We start from the raw sequence: 19,282 nt of genomic DNA, 5'->3' as shown, positions 1-19,282 counted from the left end.
TTCACGTAATAGTCAGCTAATTATTTTAAAATAAGCTTGCCGATTCTCTGATAATTTCTGGACCTGTTACACTACATGAATTAAAAGTTCCCTTTAGCAAATGACGCAATAAACACAGAGTAGACAGATCTCTTTCATGACAAGTTCCACGGTAAAACACCTACTTCTGTTTCAAGTTACAAAGTTGTGTTTGCTGGAGATGTTAATATCTGGGATGCACACTGCTTCTGTTGTGTCGGTCTGAGGCATCTTGTCACGGTTCGTGCGGCTTCCCCCTTCGGAGGTTCGAGTCCTCCCTCGGGCATGTGTGTGTGTGTGTGTGTGTGTGTGTGTGTGTGTGTGTGTGTGTTGTCCTTAGCGTAAGTTAGTTTAAGTTAGTTTAATTAGTGTGTAAGCCTAGGTACCGATGACCTCAGCAGTTTGGTCCCGTAGTCCGTACCACAAATTACCAATTTTATTTCTGCTCTATACTATTTCATACCAAATGGTAAGAAGAGGTGGGCTGCAGAGTAATGTTGCAACTGCCATCGTAGAAAAGGTGGACAGAAGCAGAAATTATTAGCGAAAATGTTAACACAGTAAACAGTAGATTTACTCATGAAGACTCATTACAAACAATGCACCAAGAAATAGAGTCCAGCTATCACAGTGTCAACAAGAGTAAGGCTCCATTAACTAAACATGAACGATGGTCGGAACTGGGAGCAGGTTGCGTCTGCGTAGCGTTTGGTAGGGAAGAGGCTCCAAGTTCAAGCGGGCCGTCTGGTTGCTGCTTTCCGTCCTCTACCACGGCGACAGAGGGCGCTTGTGTTACCGAGCTGCTGGTGCTGTGATTAGACGAGCATGCATCACTGGGTCCGCCAAATCCCACACGACCGCTGTCAGCGTCTGATGGAAACTTGCAGTTCCCGTGCCAATATTCTGACGCCCATGGGGTCGTACCAATACGTAATACCACATACTTGCACAAGTACTGATAAACAACTGACACCTTGGGTGCATCGTTCTGAGTAATCCCCATTAGAACCATTATACGTCCCTCAGATCTATAACAAAAATTCCTTGAAATTCAGTTAATAGTAGGGGAAGGTATTGTACCTAGATATGCTTTTCAGACTTCCACTACAAGCCCTATAATACAACGTCAATACATTTTCATATACCGTTTTTAAATGATCACGTTCACTTTTTGTGTGCTGCAGTATTTTTATGAAATTACAAAAATTACTCTGGAAAATTAAGGTTTTTCCAAACGTAGAAACATGTCCTAAAGTCGTCATGTAGTGTAGTGTAGTGTAGTAAGATGGTCATGTACACTGTAACAAATACTCGACAGATATATTTTAAAAGCGTTGCTATCAAGAAATCCCGTATATAATAGTCTATCGCCAGCCGTTGTGGCCGAGCGTTTCTAGGCGCTTCAGACCGGAACCGCGCTGCTGCTACGGTCGCAGGTTCGAATCCTGCCTCGGGCATGGATGTGTGTGATGTCCTTAGGCTAGTTAGGTTTAAGTTGTTCTAAGTCTAGGGGACTGATGACCTCAGATGTTAAGTGCCATAGCGCTCGGAGAAATTTGAACCATTTTAATAGTCTATCTGTTACATTATTCCTCTAGTAAACCCCAATAACCAGGAAGTGAAATCAAACTAAGCACAAGTATCGTCATAAACCAACTACAAGTTAAATAAATTTTGAAATAAAAGCTGTCGGAAACTAAAATTTCCGTTTCCAGCAGAGGTAACATTGTCAAGACATTAAAGAAACTCTGTCCTTCGCAAGTATCACATGTTCCATGGTATTAACTGTCCACGTGCTATATAAATAGTTCAAAAATAGACAGCATTTTACTCGCCACAAAATTCTGTACCTGAAGAATTAACAATGAGACGCGCGTGCCGACAGCAACGCACATACGGGAACACTAGCGCTACATTCTTCTGGTGAAAGTTTGCAGTGGCCGAAATCCGGAAAGACGGCAGTAGAGAAGTTAAACTTCACGAAACTCGCGTACTGGACTAGTAGTCAGTTTGACAATACACAAGATCAGAGAAGCCATATAAATAATAAAACTCCCTAACAACATGAACAAAGGGGATGGATACAGGCTTGCCCCATCCTAACTGCCGGTCCTCAGTGTCCAACAGGCCACACTAACAACACATGACGCGAGCTCTATTAGCGAGTTACTGCCGCCACGTGGCGTGTGTCTCGCAGGAGGAAAACAGGAGCCAACGCTTGATTCGCTGATGAGCACCGATCATAGCACACAATACGAGAAGTAATAGAGAACGGCAGATCTCTACTATTTCCCAAGTAGCAATCCATTATAATAAAGTTCCCGCTCCTTTCGGCGTAACATTATGCTCAGTAACCAACTGTGCCAAAATATAAGCGAATACACACAGCTAGAACACAACAGCAAACCAGATGAATGCCATTGTAATTATAGCCGCTGCTTTCCCCAGTATAGTTTCTTTACATTATGACGCGGTACGATACTTAGGAAACTCTTATGTCAACTGGTTCTGGCCGCAGAAGCCTACACAATTAAACTGACGATATATTTTAACATACTATACAACAGTTAAATATTTAGAAAACGAAATACTTAAAAATGCTGGACAAAACACAGTCTCATGGATAACAACAACAAAAAACTGTAGAAAGAAACAGGGTTCCCTTATGACAGTCTCGAATGTGCGTTCCTTCATTTGATTCTAAAATCAGTCACGATTAAAAATATACTGTGTTCCTAGTTACACGGTCTTCCACGAACTTCTCTCTCCGTTATTAATTGGATTCATCGATGTCGTCCTGGCAATACGATTCGTGATACTACACGCCGAGAGGAAGTAATATCAACGCGCCTCCAGGTTGGTCAGTGTTTCAAAATTCTGTGTGATGTTTGGTCATCTCAGTGGCATCTTAGCTAGAAGATTTTAGGTTCCAGGGTGATTGTTTCGTCTTTCTTTCACGACTGGTCGGTCAGGCACAGTTTCCTTTTACACTAGTTTACATGTTGTGCAGTTATGTATTTTAATTACAAACCGCCTTGAGGCATATATATTCTGGTGTTACCTCAAATAGTCAATAGGACTGGGAGAGGCCGATTTTCTGTCATTCCCAAAGTAGCAAACTCTAGTGTAATGTTTCTACGTAAGACTGGAGAGAGAGGAGACAAGGATGGAGGGGACAGTGCATGGATGTGTAACCAGATCCCTGGAACCAGCTTCTTAGCAGAAATTTTCGAACCTTAACAAAGTATCCTGTCGTTGAACTTACGTCGAAACCTAGAAAGAGGTCTCCTCTTTTTGGTATTCGAACCAAGACGAGTCAGTGCGTCTACTACGGAAGTTTATTACAAGAGTAAATGATAACTTTGTGAGATACAGATGTGTTGCGAGCAAAGGGCGTCAGACAAAGAAGAAATGTCTTCATTGTATACAATTCGTAATACGAGAGAAGTAATGCAGTTCGTAAGTTGCTGCTACACAAGTGACTATTCTTGATGGCACTGTGGTCATAGAGCTTGCAGAACGGGCTGGTCTTTAACTGGTCCACGACCAGTCGGCGCGGCGCTTATGTCCTCTTCGCGTAGATGGCACTGCCCTTGCGTTGTCGTCTGGAGAGGGCTAGGTCAACGTGGAATCGGCTTACGTCGTCTCACAGCCCTCTCTTCTCTAACGTTCCCGTCTGGCGTGCCAGTGCTTGACTTTATGCCGGAACACTCAGCCTTCTTCGTGAAAATTATGGTTCACAGTTACCTCAACAAGAATGAAACGAAACTGCACACTGCATTTTCCAGGCAATCGGGTAGATTTTGTCGATTCCTCAGTACGTAATTGTCTCCACACAATCAAATTGCCCTCTGCCTATGCAGTTCGAACAACAGTAGAAACCCACTGGCGTTGCACTGTGCGAAGAAGGTGGGAAAGGAATCATCCGGGCTTGAACTTGGATCAGTGGTGTCTGAGTGTCTTCACCGACGAGCAAAGAACATTTTTACACCTGATTATCGCCTTAAAAGAGTGCGGAGGTGAGGTCGTCCCAATGCGCGGCTCGGCAATGCAGTCTCACGTTTTCAGCAAGAAAGTGGGTTAGTAGTGTTTTGCGCGTATATCATACACAAGTGTAGGACATCTCTCTTCCCCTTTGAGGATAATGTGAATGCTCTTCAGTAACGGGTGCGTATCCTCTAACGTGATTCCCAGCCCTGCAGTTAATATTTCGGCGATGGGCGTGCGTTTACAGACACTAGTGCACGAAAACACCTCGCCCATCTCATGATCATCCCACAGCGAGCGAAGTAACACGGAACTGAATGACGCTCAGCAGCAGATATTGATTCCACAAATATAAAAAGATGTAAAATCTCGAACAGATTACATGTATTGCTTTTTTCCGTTCCCTGGTTTCCTAAGCTCAAACACATTTTTCTTGAATAGTGAATGACGTTATTTCGCAATCGTTGTAGAGAAGTTTGTTTTTCGAATTCCGCCACTGTGCTCTACCTGTTTTGTTCTCAGGCATCTAAAGGAGCTGTATATGCTGAGGTGACAGAAGTCGTAGGATAGTGATATGCACGTACACAGACGGAGGTACTATCGCGAACACAAAGTATAAAAGGGCAGTGAACTGGTGGAGCTGTCATTTGTTCGCGGGTGATTCATGGGAAAAGATTAACAGGCTTTGAATGCACAATGGTGGTTCTAGGTAGACGTATGGGATCTCCCATTTGGAAATCGTTAATCCGCAGCTCGTGGTCGTGCGGTAGCGTTCTCGCTTCCCGCGCCCGAGTTCCCGGGTTCGATTCCCGGCGGGGTCAGGGATTTTCTCTGCCTCGTGATGATTGGGTGTTGTGTGATGTCCTTAGGTTAGTTAGGTTTAAGTAGTTCTAAGTTCTAGGGGACTGATGACCATAGATGTTAAGTCCCATAGTGCTCAGAGCCATTTGAACCATTTTTTTTTTTTGGAAATCGTTAGGGAATTCAGTATTCGTTATCCTAAGTTTCAAGAGGTTACCAAGGATACCTAGAGGCACTTCTTCTCACGATTGGCAACGTAGTGGCCGACGACCTTCACTTAAGGACCAAGAGCGGCGGCATTTTCACAGAGTTGTCAGCGCTAACACACCAGCAACACTGCGTCAAGTAACAGCATAAAACAATGTGGGACGTACGACAAAAGTTTCCGTTAAACGAGAGAGGTGAAATTTAGCATTAATGGGCTATGGCAGTAGATAACCGAGGCTAGTGCATTTGCTAACAGCATCACATCGTCTGCAGCGCCTCTCATGGTCTCGTCAGCAGGTCAAATGGAGTCTGGACGACTGAAAAACGGTGATCTCGTCAGATGAGTCACTATTTCAGTTGGTAAGGTGGTGTTTCAGTGTATAGACCCCACGTAGCCGTGTACCCACTTTCTCAACGAGGCACTATGCAAACTGGTGGTGGCCTCATAACGATATGGGCTGTGTTCACGAGGAATGGACGAGTTCCTCTGGAGAAACTGAATCGCTCATTGAATGGAAATGGTTATGTTCGGCTAATTGGAGACCATTTGCAGCCATGCACGGACTTCATGTTCGCAAACAACGATGGAATTTTATGGATCACAAAGTTCCATGTAACAGGGCCACAACTGTCCGTGATTGGTTTGAAGAACATTCTGGAGAATTCGAGTGAATGGTTTGGCTACTCAGATTGCCCGACATGAATACCATGGAACGTTTATAAAAGATAATCGAGAGGTGATTGATATAAGCAGCAGAATCGACAGACGTAACAGGAAGAAATTGTACTTTGGGCCCATATTTACAAAGTTCGGGCTGCTATGAAAGTTAGCCTTGCATATAAAGCTGCTTACGCTGACACTATGTTAGCAGTTCTGTGTTCCATTACACGTGCTGAGTTTTCCTTCATGGTAATTGATCAATTCTTTGAAATTATTCAAAACCGAGTGATTAGACAGATGGGGTTCCGTCGTGGAAGTTGAGAAGAATGCAGATAAGCTAGGCTAACTTTATAAAATGAAGAGGCACGTCGTTAAGTGATTTGTTGCGGATAAACAGTAGGTAAAATTGAACCACACGTTTCCACAGTCACGGAAAGAAGTACTGCTTATTATCGGGAAAAACCCTGTCAAGTATGAGGTTGTGTTGTGTACTAAATTTAGCAATACCCATTGTGGTGTCACCGCCAGACACCACACTTGCTAGGTGGTAGCCTTTAAATCGGTCGCGGTCCGTTAGTATACGTCGGACCCGCGTGTCGCCACTATCAGTGATTGCAGACCGAGCGCCGCCACACGGCAGGTCTAGAGAGACTTCCTAGCACTCGTTCCAGTTGTACAGCCGACTTTGCTAGCGATGGTTCACTGACAAATTACGCTCTCATTTGCCGAGACGATAGTTAGCATAGCCTTCAGCTACGTCATTTGCTACGACCTAGCAAGGCGCCATTATCATTTGTTATTTATCTTGTGATGCATGTACCGTCAGACCGATGTTTACCAATTATGGATTAAAGTTAAGTATTCCAGAAGCTACGTACCTTTTTTGCTAGTATAATTACTTTACCTGTTCCAGACCTCACGCCAGCCTGCGTGAGCTTAAACGCGTGCCTTTCGGCTATCTCCTAGTGGCTTGGCTGTCTTGCCAAGTCACAACACCCATTATGGAGAATCTTCCAGAAAACCCAGAAAGGAAAGGTTGGTGTGATATTCTTCTGCTGCAGAGCATTTCCATACATAAGCTGTTGCCATAAATACTTTAAAATGTACTATAACATGCGTATTCGATCACTCTCATGCGTGAAATATTCATATTCGAGTCGCTGTAGAATGTGATTAAAGTTCCTGAGCGTTATTTTTCTTACCTTTGGTCTCCGTAATAAAATAAAAAAGTCGAATAATACATGGTTGTATTCAATAAGTATGTCATTCGTGATACCATCAGATAGCGTCCGCGTAGGGAATGTTGGCCGATGCGCAGTGATCAGTTATCCTCCAAAGCGTTGGACGGGTTCATTCGTTTGTTCGGAAAGGGAGATCAACATAGGTTACCAGCTTTCGGCCGGTTGGCGATACGCTGCGATCACAGAATCGAGGCGCATGCCCTGCAGTTTTTCTCAAACGATCTTACAGAAACTATTCGCTAAAAAAATACATTTTTGCGTTACTTGTAGGTTTGTGTATCAGCTTCATAGCGACGTACCCATAATTTCGTAATGGTCGTAGGGGCTGAGAAGTTAGAATTAAGTGAGACAGAAAGAGTTTGTAGTGAAAAGTATGGATCATTATGATTTTGCGTTTGATGAATGTTGCGCAATACCTTGCCGTGTATGAAATTTAGCTAACATATCGAATTTTTCTTTAGACTTGGGTGGGAGTCTGTCAGAAACCTCGAGAAAAGAGATTTTATATAGCACATTCATTTGTGATCTTGTGCGCCTGCGATAAGACCGGAATGAAAAAACACACAACATTCCTCAAATAAGAAAAACAGTTTTAGATATCGTAACGAGGTTTTGATAAATGATAGCACCCAAAGTGGAGAGAATTTTGCAGTATTGTTAGTATGCAACACTTCATTATCTTCCGTGTTCTTCCACTAACAGCAGATTTTTTTTCGAAAAGCAAATTAGTTTTTAAGGAACATCGACAGCCGGTGAAATGAGAAATGCTGTTGGTTTTCAAACAACATAAATGAGGACATTACAAGTTTACTGTTATTCTGAGGATGTGCCTTTGTGTAAGCGATTGATTTTACTTCTCCTCAATTCCTAACGTACTAAACATAATGAACCAGTGCATAAATTTAGACTACATTGTCTGTAGTACCCAGCGATCTGGTGCTAACTTTGATTAAAACAACGGTCGAGGTCGCAATAACATTTGTTTATTATTACCGGTTTCGACTTACGTTAAAGCCTCCCCAGATTTTTTAGGCCATGCGACGGTAGGAACAAGAAAGCTACAAACAGCATTCCTACATATGGCTTGAAAACAAAACAGAGAAATGCTGTAGAGTTTACCCCTGGTAGCTCCCTGGTTCTTCACGTGATACCATGATCGTACATTGTGACCAATGACTGTGGAGCAACGGGTTAAATAGAGTGCAGTTCCCGCGCCGTCTATGATTTTCGCCAGTAACAGCCAACGGCAAACGCTTCATAAGAACTGAGATGTCGTTGGTGTATGAAATTTGCAAACTAAGTTCGCATAAACCAAATCGAGTACATAAGAAATTAAAAGATTATAAATGATCAGGCAAGTAGTCAGTTAAGTTAAAATAAAAAAATACAGATTTACGGAACGAGAGAAGAAGCAGTGTCATCTAGTGACATACACACCGTTCTTATTAATGTTTTGTCGTTAGCCGAATAAACTAGAGAGTGGTAATTATATGTGCATACGGATATTACATACAGGCATAATAGAAGGTAAAATTACATTAAAAGATTCAACCATTAAAATATATACACGTCGTTGTATATTTACAGGGCAGTGCCCTCTGGTAAAAATTCAAAACGACTCCGTTGCCTAGGCTCCGTAAAGGCCAAGATGGCCGCCATGTAATCATAGAAGTGTGTACTGAATGGACGTGGTTGTCATGGTAACATAATGGCAAAAGTGGCGACCAAGAAACCAAAGAAGTTCGCTTGGAGATGCAGACTGCAATCACAGTCCAGGTCGATACCTTTGGAGGCGTTTGTGTGGACGACTCATAAATTGCTGAAAAAGCTGAAAAAACATCACTGTCTTATGACGACGTGTGCCACATAATTGGCGCAATATCACGTGAAAAATTTTAATGAGAAACTATGCACTGAAATTGACGACACCATATTACAAAGTTTTGTAAATTTTTTATGACAAACTAGGCACTAAAATGGAAGGGACAATATTACAAACATTTTTAATTTTGTTGTTCCTACCCTTGCATGGCCTATAAAATCTGAGGATGGCTTTAACATTAACCGAAACAGCCAATAATAAACAAATGATACTGTGATCTCGACTGTTGTTTTAATCAAAGTCAATGCACTGTTTCAGAATTCTCTAGCAATTTTATCTGCAGAACTTGGTAGTGAGGTGACACTGTGTAAACTCCTCTTTAGTTTGAAAAGAGACGAAAAATTTTATATGGCAAAACGAGAAATGTAGGCTTTAATGAAAATTCGCAACTCATGTCGCTTCTCTGAAAGTTACAAGTGGTTAATAGGTATGATGGTAATAAATCGTTCGATCTTTTGCCGTTTCCATTGGAATCCTTTTTACATAGTAACAAACGCCCAGGTGACAGTAAATCTTTCTGAATGGCCACCACGTAAGTGTAAGCGTGGCTGGGCTCCACTTAACACTCACAATAAATGTAAGCGTTGGCTTCAGTTTAGAACACCACTTCCCCTCCAGAGCTCGGCATTTCCCCTACAGCGGCTGTCTGCAACCCCCACCAATACCGTTCAGCTGACTGCACATCTACCAGCCACATTATTCTGCGCACACGCTTCCTTTATGCAGGGTAGAGACACGTAAAGGAATTATAAGGAATCTGGTGCAGTTCTACAATGTACGATACAATGGAACTTATGTTGATGCGTGTCTTCAGGCTACTGATATTGTGTCTGATTTTGAATAAAAGAGACACCATAATCCTGCTGAACTCAAGAGTTTTATTTACTTTCCTCGTTGTTACAGTTAATGTAAACAGTAAGATATTTCACACTTGATCTCTCGAGCGTCGACACAACCGTCGGAGTTCAAGGTATAGGTGAAGCCTCAAAGGCGTCGCTCTCGATGCTGGCCTCGTTGGTGCCCCTGCGGATGCGGAAGTAGCCCTCCTCTCCCCACGTGTCACCCCAGCTGTTCTTCACGATCCAGTACTTCTCGCCAGACTCGGCGTCCTCGCCGTAGCCCACGATGATCACTGCGTGGTCTGTGTACTGTGAACAGGCAAGAACCGTGTAGTCTCCGTTTTACTTGACAAGCTGGAAAGTAAAGTGTGTGTTCTCTACAGCAGTGGTCGTCAAACTACGGCCCGAATCAAGTATTCGTGCCGCCCACGGTCCTCGGTCGTATTTAATAACCAGAGTGAAATTCTACTATCGTAGCACAAAAAGTTCTAATCTGTCCTGGACAGAGTTACGCATGTAAAATGGTAAAATCAGACCGATGGTGAGTGCTTTTGTACGTAAAAGCCAAACGGTGCACTAACAAATGGTGCGATTAGCTGAGTATTAATTTCAGAACAATTAAAATCTTTTACAAAAGGAGTTAATAGATTCGAACAATTTGTCTGGCTGTCAGTTCCAGTACGTCTTTCAGACGTTACTTAACCCTCCGTTACTCGCGCCGTAATTCCTGACAAAGTTTCTCGCGCGGATGACAGGTGTCATCCACAACATAAACCGTATGATTGGACATTCTGAACGGTATATGTGAATGATTTTAGAAGTGTTTCACTTAAATCTAAATACAATACACTAAATACACAAATACAGCAAAGTTATAACAAAAATATTTTTGACAGTTGTTCGTAAATATCTTCAGTACCTCTAGAGAGCAGCCAACTTGTCATTGTCCTGAGAATACCTCTATCAATAATATTATCAAACTTGAGGCACCTCAACTGCGACGTGCATACACAGGTAGCATGATTGAAGTCTATTGCCCTTTGAGCTATCCCGCAACTTTGTTAAACTCCTACTATAAATGTGTGTGTGAATTCCTGAGGGACGAAACTGCTGAGGTCATTGATCCCTAAACTAACTTATGCTAATAACAGTACACACACATGCTCGTGGGAGGACTCGAACCTCCGGCGGGTGCGGCTGCGCAATCTAGACTCCTTGTGGAACGTCTCAGATACCCACACAGATACTACAAAACAAAAAAGCTCTGATCTCAGTTCCATCTCCTTATTTATCATCCCTTTCCGTATAAAATTTACCACGAAGTTCATTGATGGAATTAATAGCAAATTTTGCAATAATTGGTACCACATTTTCATTGAACAATAGCTTAGTGACCTCTATTTGTTATATGAGCTTCATTTATCGGTCCAGGTAAATGAGTAATAACATTACAAGCTCTTATTCTGAAATTGGTAGGATATTTACTTTTCATTCATCTGGCTATTCCATATTTTTATAACAGAATTACTTGCTCCTGAATTACTTTTCCCTGTGATTCAAATTCATAATTTTCTGACACTTCTTGTTTTGTTCCTGAATCATGACAGCTTTCGTTTACACAGTCCTCGTCTCTGAGTCATCAATACCGCTTTAACGATCTTCATCGCTCAGCTCTTGTAACCATTCCAGCCATGCGTTAGTATCTCTGCTAAACCCTCTCCGCCAGCCGGAGTGGAAGAGCGGTTCTAGGCGCTTCAGTCTGGAACCGCGCGACCGCTACGGTCGCAGGTTCGAATCCTGCCTCGGGCATGGATGTGTGTGATGTCCTTAGGTTAGTTAGGTTTAAGGAGTTCTAAGTTCTAGGGGACTGATGACCACAAAAGTTAAGTCCCATAGTGCTCAGAGCCATTTGAACCATTTGAAACCCTCTCCTTGTTCTTTTTTTTCTACCTTTGTTATTTATTCCGAATACTAAAGTATAGAGAATACGTTCTTTTCGTAGATAAGCATTCTAGGTAAAAAAGAAATTAACTGTAATTATTTAACTTACGACTAAAATTATTAAGCACATGAAAGTTGCGTTGATCCTAGGAAGCAATGAACTAGGAATTACTGCTTTGTTTCAGAATGTAGCTGTACTGCTCACACAAATGACAAGTGTCGTCCAAGCTGAAATAAAGTTTCATAAACAATGCAAGCTGCCTAACTGAAAAATGATGATTGAAACTGAGGGATGGAGAGTTCACGGAAAGATACTGAATATGGCGCGAAATCAGAGCTGCCTTGTCAGACGAACTAAAGTGGGAAAATCATGTGGATCACAAGAAACATCTGCAGAATTTTACAGAAAGAGAGGAAAATGGCTCTGAGCACTATGGGACTTAACTTCTAAGGTCATCAGTCCCCTAGAACTTAGAACTACTTAAACCTAACTAACCTAAGGACATCACACACATCCATGCCCGAGGCAGGATTCGAACCAGCGACCGTAGCGGCCGCGCGGTTCCAGACTGTAGCGCCTTTAACCGCTTGGCCACCACGGCCGGCAGAGAGGAAAATCACAGAATATAAGACGATGGACCAAGTGACCTACACTGAGGGTAGGCGGAAGTTTGAGGGTCTCCATCGTGTTTGCATGACTACATCTTACTCCGCTGCTACCACTGGTCCAGCCCCATCAGCTCCACATACAACAGTCACCTCTCAGAGCCGGAAGACTACACCTGCCCCTTGATGGTGGGGGGCCAATTCACACCCTATTGTTCCTGCATCACCTGTATTGGGAGCAACAAGCCCCCAACCAATGGGGACATCTATCCCCATTTCTAAGCAAGAGAAACGTCCAGCTTCTTTGGCTCCTCTCGCTCAGAAGGGGTCCCTTGGGTCCCTCCCTTCCCAGGTTTCCCCAGCGGGAAATGACGCCTGCCACTGGCTGAAGTGCCCAAAAGCAGATGGTTGTAGAGCTTCACGATCCTCCTCAGTTCTGGAGATTGACTCAGTGAAGCCCTCCCAGCCAGTGAAACCCAAGGAGCAGTGAGAAAAGTCCAATATGATGTCCCCTAAGAGCTAGGAACTTGCTGTGGTACCCAACCCACCACTACATACAATCTCTGCGTCTGAGGATGAGGAGGAGATTCTGGCGTCTGCTGAGGACCTGTATCTCTATGGACCCTCAGACACAATGGATATCGACTCCTCAGGAAATCAGTCAGTGGCAGCAGGTGACCAGGTGGCGTAAACTGCCTCATTAAATGTTCACTGCCTTCCCAGCCTCACGACCATGTTATCCTCCAGTGCCTTTGCGGCGGTTTTTTCCACCACCGTGCCGAGCCACGTCGGTCAATGGGTCTGAAGATGGCGTAATGTAACGCTGAAGCTGGTTGATCAAATAAAATACAACTGGATATTTAGACGGCTGAAGATTTTTTGATTTTACATTTCATACTGATCAGCCGAGGTCCCACTACCATCAGTACAAAAATGAACTTACGGAGACATAAATTGGATTAGTGAATGAGCATTACAGAGACTGTTTCTTCAAATACGGTACATTTTGTGGGAACGAATATAATATTAAATTAAGCCTGTTGTAATACAACACAATGAATAGTAGGAAAATGATATTCAAAAACATTTAGTGAACGTTTTTGATCGCGTCTTACATTAAACGGAAGAAGATTAGTGTTCAAATTCACTTCGACGTTCAGCTTGGAGCCGAGGCTCGGACTGATGAAGGATGGGAAAGGATATGGGCAGTGTCCTTTCAATGGAACCAACCCTGCATTTGCCTTAAGCGATACAGAGGAATCATGGAAGGTATATACTGATGGCCAGGTGGGAATCTGAAACCTCGTCCTACGAAATGCGAATCGAGTGTGCTAACCGCTGGTGTCTCATACTGCATAATGAATTTAAATATAAATACAGTTACTGTTATTAATCAGTTAATCACCAACTCACACAGACAACAAGCAATTGTAGTGTCACAACATTGCGTCGCTAATGGTGGAAAGAATCTGAAACGGTAACGGTCGACATGAATAGTTCCGAATGTGCCGACTTTTAACGTTCATCTCACGTCCTTGCTGTAGTTAGTCTTCTAGGGCTCGTTACATACTAATTAGTGTAGGGTATCAGTTAATAATGATATCGGTTCATGTGAGGTCCTACATGTCGCCCCACAATGTCAGTATTGGCTGTTGACCAAAAACGTTTGACGTCAGCTGCTCAGCAGCATCGTTTTCAGTCACCGTTGTTGCACTCAGTAAAGCGGTACCATCATTTAATGAAAAACATTCAAGACTGAGAAGTGTGATTAATGCCTTTATTTTTTTTACACACAAGCTTATCGTACACACTGTGTCATAAGAAACATTAAGCACCCAAAAGACATGGCAGAATACTGAAGTACCTTCGTACACTAACAAACCATGGGCGTGTTTGGAAATGACAGAGTTTCAGTTCTCTGTGAAAAGTAGAACGGTCACCCAAGTGCACAGCAGGTATTATCGAAATGGAAAGTGCTATTGATGTGCGGTTTCCACACAATGGACTGGTAGTCAGGGTCTCGTACTGTTAGCCAATCAACAGATTGTAATCGTAATTAGAAAGTTTACTTTTGTGTAAACAGAAACTTTTTTAAATGGAGCAATATCTTGCGTTATTTGTTTGCTTTCAGTGATCCGTCTATGAAAACCGGGCCTTCGAGCTGATGGTTCACTGTCCCACACTACGCGTTTACCCTCCGTGGACGCTGACGTATCACCTGACGAAGCCAACAAGGTTTGTCAACAGACCAATGATGCATGCTTCGGCGGTCTATCTGGCCATGACTGCTAAATACGGCTTACTCACTGAACAAGATCTATAATACATCTGGAGTATCCTGTCTTAAAACCCCTGTACAGAAGTTAACCCGACTCTTGTTATCGTTTCCATGCACATCTTGACGAGGAGAGATGTGACAGGGATGGAGAATGCTTGGGACACTTGCCTGACTCATTCTAAGTCCACGTACGATTGCGCAGGACCTAATGTGCGAAATAACTGCAACAGCAGAGACAACATTAATTTCGCCCTCTTCTGTCGACACTTGTTTCCTTCTGTTATATTGTCTATGTGTCACACTGCCACTGACGTAATTAGTTGAAGAAGTTGATAAACAATTGCCGAGATGCTTGACGTCTATTGAGATATCTAGCCGGATGCACCATACCAGAGTGAACTGCTCTATACGCCATGAGCATGTCAGCATCTTCTGCGCTGGTAAATCTCGTAGTCCACTCACGACCTGCTGCTTGGGCATGTCACACACTAAGTGTCTAGGAAGTCGCAATGCACCATGGAATACACAATCTCACTGTAAGCTGACATAATAACATCGTACCTAGCAACTAAGCAGGTTTAATGGCACAAACAAGTGCCAGTGTGGAAACTTTCGTCTGCTACCACGCGCCGCTGAATTTGAACCCTCGGCAGACGTCATGGACGTCGAAGACCCATAGAGGTCTCTGCACCATTGCGCCATAAGCTGTGGCGGCGCGCGCCTCCTGGCCCGCAGTTAGAGTGAGGGCGCCACGGGGGAACACGTGGTTGCAGCGGCCAATAGCGGCGTCCCCGATAGCGTACTTAAGCGCCTGCCTGTTGCTAGCCTCATCCGCTCCCAAGGTGGCTTCCGCCAGCTCCCCCTCCCTGATGAAGTCCTCCTCCCCACCATCTACCCCTCCTACTAACTTTGATCCTCCCTCCCTCTTCCTGTATCTGTTCCTTTGGGCACCCTGCATCCCTCCTCCCCTTCTCCCCACTCCTCCCCCGGGCCTCCCCTCCCCTGTCCTTCTACTCCTCCTCCCATCTCCTCAGCCATTGGCATCTATCTTCTCCCCTCTCCACCCCCTCCACCCGTCCTCCCCCTTCTTCCCCTCTTGGCAGGTCCCCGGACTCGCACACGCTACATGGACTTTCGCGCGCCGGAGATCATCGCCATCTGTGTCTCGTGTGTGTGACGTCGTTTTGTGTTTCTAGTATCCGCCGTCCTGCTTCTACATTCACTTGTGCCGTCGGATTCATCAGTTTTGTGCGCCGTGTCAACATGTTTCCAGTGTCGTTATCGTCGCGTGTGAACGGCTCCGTGCTTTTTGTGTATCTGTGACCACTATTTTTTGCCCATCACTCTGTTCATTTTAATTCTCCGTTCTTGTACTGTCATTGTCACCACTATGGCTGAAGAGCGGCGTAGCGTGCCGCTGCCAACCTACCTGATTGTTCAGGTGTTAAAAGAACAATAAAGTAAAAAAAAAAAAAGCTCAGCCTCTCTAACCTCGCGTGCGTCTCAGGACAAATCACCTCAAACAGCGTATTGACTTTCGTGTTTCTGTACAAGTGGACGTGGTTGTTTTGTTTGGTTCATGACTCTGTTGTCTGTTCTTGTTGTGTCGTAAGGTCCTCCACTGGTCAAGTCCATCCTCTGCCGTTGTGTTGTTGTTAGCGGGCTGCTCCGCGGGTCCCGCCGCGTTTCCGTCACTACAACCACGCGACCGTTCCGGTCGCCGTTACAACATTTTCCAAGTAAGACATATTGTAAACGACTGGCACTAAAATCCTGCGGTAAAGACCACTGACATATAATGTACCCTACTTTTAGTTTGTTAATGCCAATAGGCATTGTTCCACTGAAAAGAGTGTATGTTCGCACAAAAAGTATACATTCTAAGAATTATTACAATCTGTTTATTGACTAGCAATACGAGCCCCTTACAACCAACCCATTTTGTGAAAACCGCACATCAATAGTACTTTCCATATGCGCAATATCTGTGGTGCAGGTGATTCACCCTGTATAATGGACGTGAGCAGCGTCACATGTTGCGTGATCACTGCGAAGGAGCTGAGATGCGGCCTACTCGTGTGGGGATACTCTTATCAGTACCTAATGGAGTCAGAAAGGACAAAACTGAGACTCTCCAATTGGCCGGCTTGCCGAAACCGAGCGGTATTCACATTTGTCCTGCACTCGGATGTGACAGTGGTCCGATGTTGGTCTGCATGTGTATGTGACGGCAGGCATACTCATTGACAGTCTCAAGGTCGACCACGTCTGACCACCGCAGGTGATGCCCGTGGTCATACTGTCCATCAAGTACATCGCAACCCCCTTCACATCTGCGCCTGCCATTCGAGAATAACTAATGATTTCCTTGCAACGATCCGTGTCATCCCCCACCACTGATCGGAGACTAACAGCAGCCAGACTGGGGAATTACTGTCTTATGCGCACCACAGCACAAACACATGTGTTTCTAGCGGTGCCGTGATCGGAAATCACGGACTGCTGCTGATTCGTGACACAATGTGATCAACAACGAATGGCACCTCTGCCCTATTGCGGATATCCGTCGCCCAGTGAGTGTGATGGTGACAGGCTAGTGGTGACAGAGGAACTCTGAATGGCACAACTGTACAACACGGACATCCTCCGCTGTCACGTTTCACATCCCACGTGATGTTACCGTGGCGTCATTTTTCAACCAGACAATGGTTGTCTACCCTTTGCATGCGTCTCTATGAACTGTATGAGTGACGCTGAGGTACTTCTGTGGATAGCGATTTGGAACCGAGTGCCGCGGGTTTCGAATCCGCACCTGACAGCATGGACCTTGATTACCACTTCAGGGCTCTGCGGTTGTCGCTGCATAAGCCATGGCTGCCGGCCCTCCTGGCCTACGTATAATGTCATGGCGCCACATTGGAGCACGTGGTCCCAGCGGCGAATAGTGACGTACGCCATCGTGTATTTGCGCGCCTGCCTCTCGCTCAGCGAGTCCTTCCAAAAACCAGGCGATCATTGTAGGCAAAACCACCCCTTCCTTCCATCTCCTAGATTTTTATCTCACTGTCAACGGCCGCCCTATCAACCTCACTCCCACCCTCAAGTACCTTGGCGTCACCCTTGACCGTCGCCTCTCCTGCATCCCCCATCTCTGGACGATCCAAGCCAAGGCACGCTCCCGGCTCCGCCTCTTCAAGCTCCTTTCTGGTCGCACATGGGGTCTGGACACCTCCACACCCATAAATCCCTCGTCCGCCCGATCCTCTATTATCTTCATTCAGCCTGGATGTCCACCCCGATACACCTTCTAAAAGTCCCTTCTAATCCTGGAACGCTGTGGTATGCATACGGTAAGACCTTCAGCATGCACACCATCAGATTATTTGACCAGTCGCTCTAATGAAGTAGGCGAGTGTCAGCAATATGTCTGGTGGTCTAATCGTGGCGTGTTTATCTTCTGCCGTTACGTCAGACGATAGAAATGCCACTTGCACGCTTAGAGTAGCAGGTTGACAGTGACCAATTTTAAACAGAACTCGATTAATTTTCACAAACATCTATTAAAATGATAACAAGCATAAAAATTACTTAAGTTGGTTCTGGATGCTATTTACAATTGACAATCTGAAGTTCCTTTGGTACTGGTACGTTAATCTTATTCTCACATATATCTCTGATACTTGCCAAAATTGTGTATACATTTATCTTCATGGCTATGTACAGGAATATGCTAATCTTAATATGTGTGGACTGAAACTCGACTATAGACTGGTGCAAACAAATGCAGACTGGTACAGACAAATGCAGACTGACTAATCGGAGGTCTGTACACTCGTTATAATACCTCGCATGTTCAGGTATCACTGCGCGAGTGTGATCCGTGAGCAGAAGAGCTTCTACGTTAGCAGCAATCTCATTGGCTGCGTTACATATTAATACGCGGATCGGCGGAAGCAGAATTTGGTCCGTCTCTATGGCAGCGCCATCTTGTAGTGCGGAGACGGACGAGCGGTGCGCCTGCGCTGTTGTGCTTAGTGGGGCGCGCTCTATTGGGAAAGTTGTGTATGCGCCGACTACGCGGAACTATGTACACAACAAACGCCATGCGCTCCGCCTCGCTTATCGCATCCTCCTCCCACCCCCCCATGCAAATCCTCTGCGACTTAATTCCTTTCCCACACCTCCTCCTCTTCCTTGAACGGATACAGATCCTTTACACCTCCCATAAACTTGATCGCCCTCACCCGCTTCTCTCTCCCATCCTTTCCCACCCCCTCCGCTGCCGCGCCTGTACACCTGCATCCCACCTGCTCTCCATCATACCCTTGCCCAAGGTGGCTTCCGCCCACTTCACCTCCCAGATGATGCCCTCGTCCCCTACATCTAACTCTCCTACCGTATCTAATCCTCCCCTTCCTCCTCCTGTGTTTTTCTTCCAGGGCACCATCTTTCCCTTCTCTCCGTTTGTATATTCTGCTGAACTATTTTGTACAACCAGTGAATCCGTGAACGCCTTCCTTTATTTTAATATGTGTGTCTCCTGTTTTTATCGTCCATCTATGTTTGTTTCTATGCCTTATTTATGTATGTTTTTCTATAGCTGAAGAGCGGCGTAGATAGGCCGATACCGGCTTACCTTTTGTAAGGTGTTGAAATGTGAATAAGTAAACAAACAAGCTCAGTGAGTCTATTGACATCTCATCTACAGACATGTGTTTACTTTGTTTCCATGTACGAGTGGACGTTGTGGATTCGTGAGGTTTTTCGCTTGTGACCCCGTTCCTTCCTGCGTGTTGTTGTTTGTCAGGTCGTGCTCTGTCG

The 19,282-nt window shown here is 44.6% G+C and overlaps 1 protein-coding gene across 1 annotated transcript in view; it reads right to left on the bottom strand.

The window, feature by feature from the left end:
• Positions 1-9,655: 9,655 nt before the first annotated feature.
• Positions 9,656-19,282, bottom strand: part of LOC126239622 (dipeptidyl peptidase 1-like) — a 51,028-nt gene continuing 41,401 nt past the window's right edge. Inside the window, exon 10 of the mRNA XM_049947873.1 lies at positions 9,656-9,945. Coding sequence (XP_049803830.1) covers positions 9,763-9,945 — 183 coding nt within the window. The 3' untranslated portion in view covers positions 9,656-9,762. The remainder of the gene's footprint in view (positions 9,946-19,282) is intronic.

Source organism: Schistocerca nitens, chromosome 1, assembly GCF_023898315.1.
Source record: "Schistocerca nitens isolate TAMUIC-IGC-003100 chromosome 1, iqSchNite1.1, whole genome shotgun sequence".
Lineage (NCBI taxonomy): Eukaryota > Metazoa > Arthropoda > Insecta > Orthoptera > Acrididae > Schistocerca > Schistocerca nitens.
The sequence above is the reverse complement of the archived record's forward strand: the minus strand, read 5'-3'. Positions and strand labels throughout refer to the sequence as shown.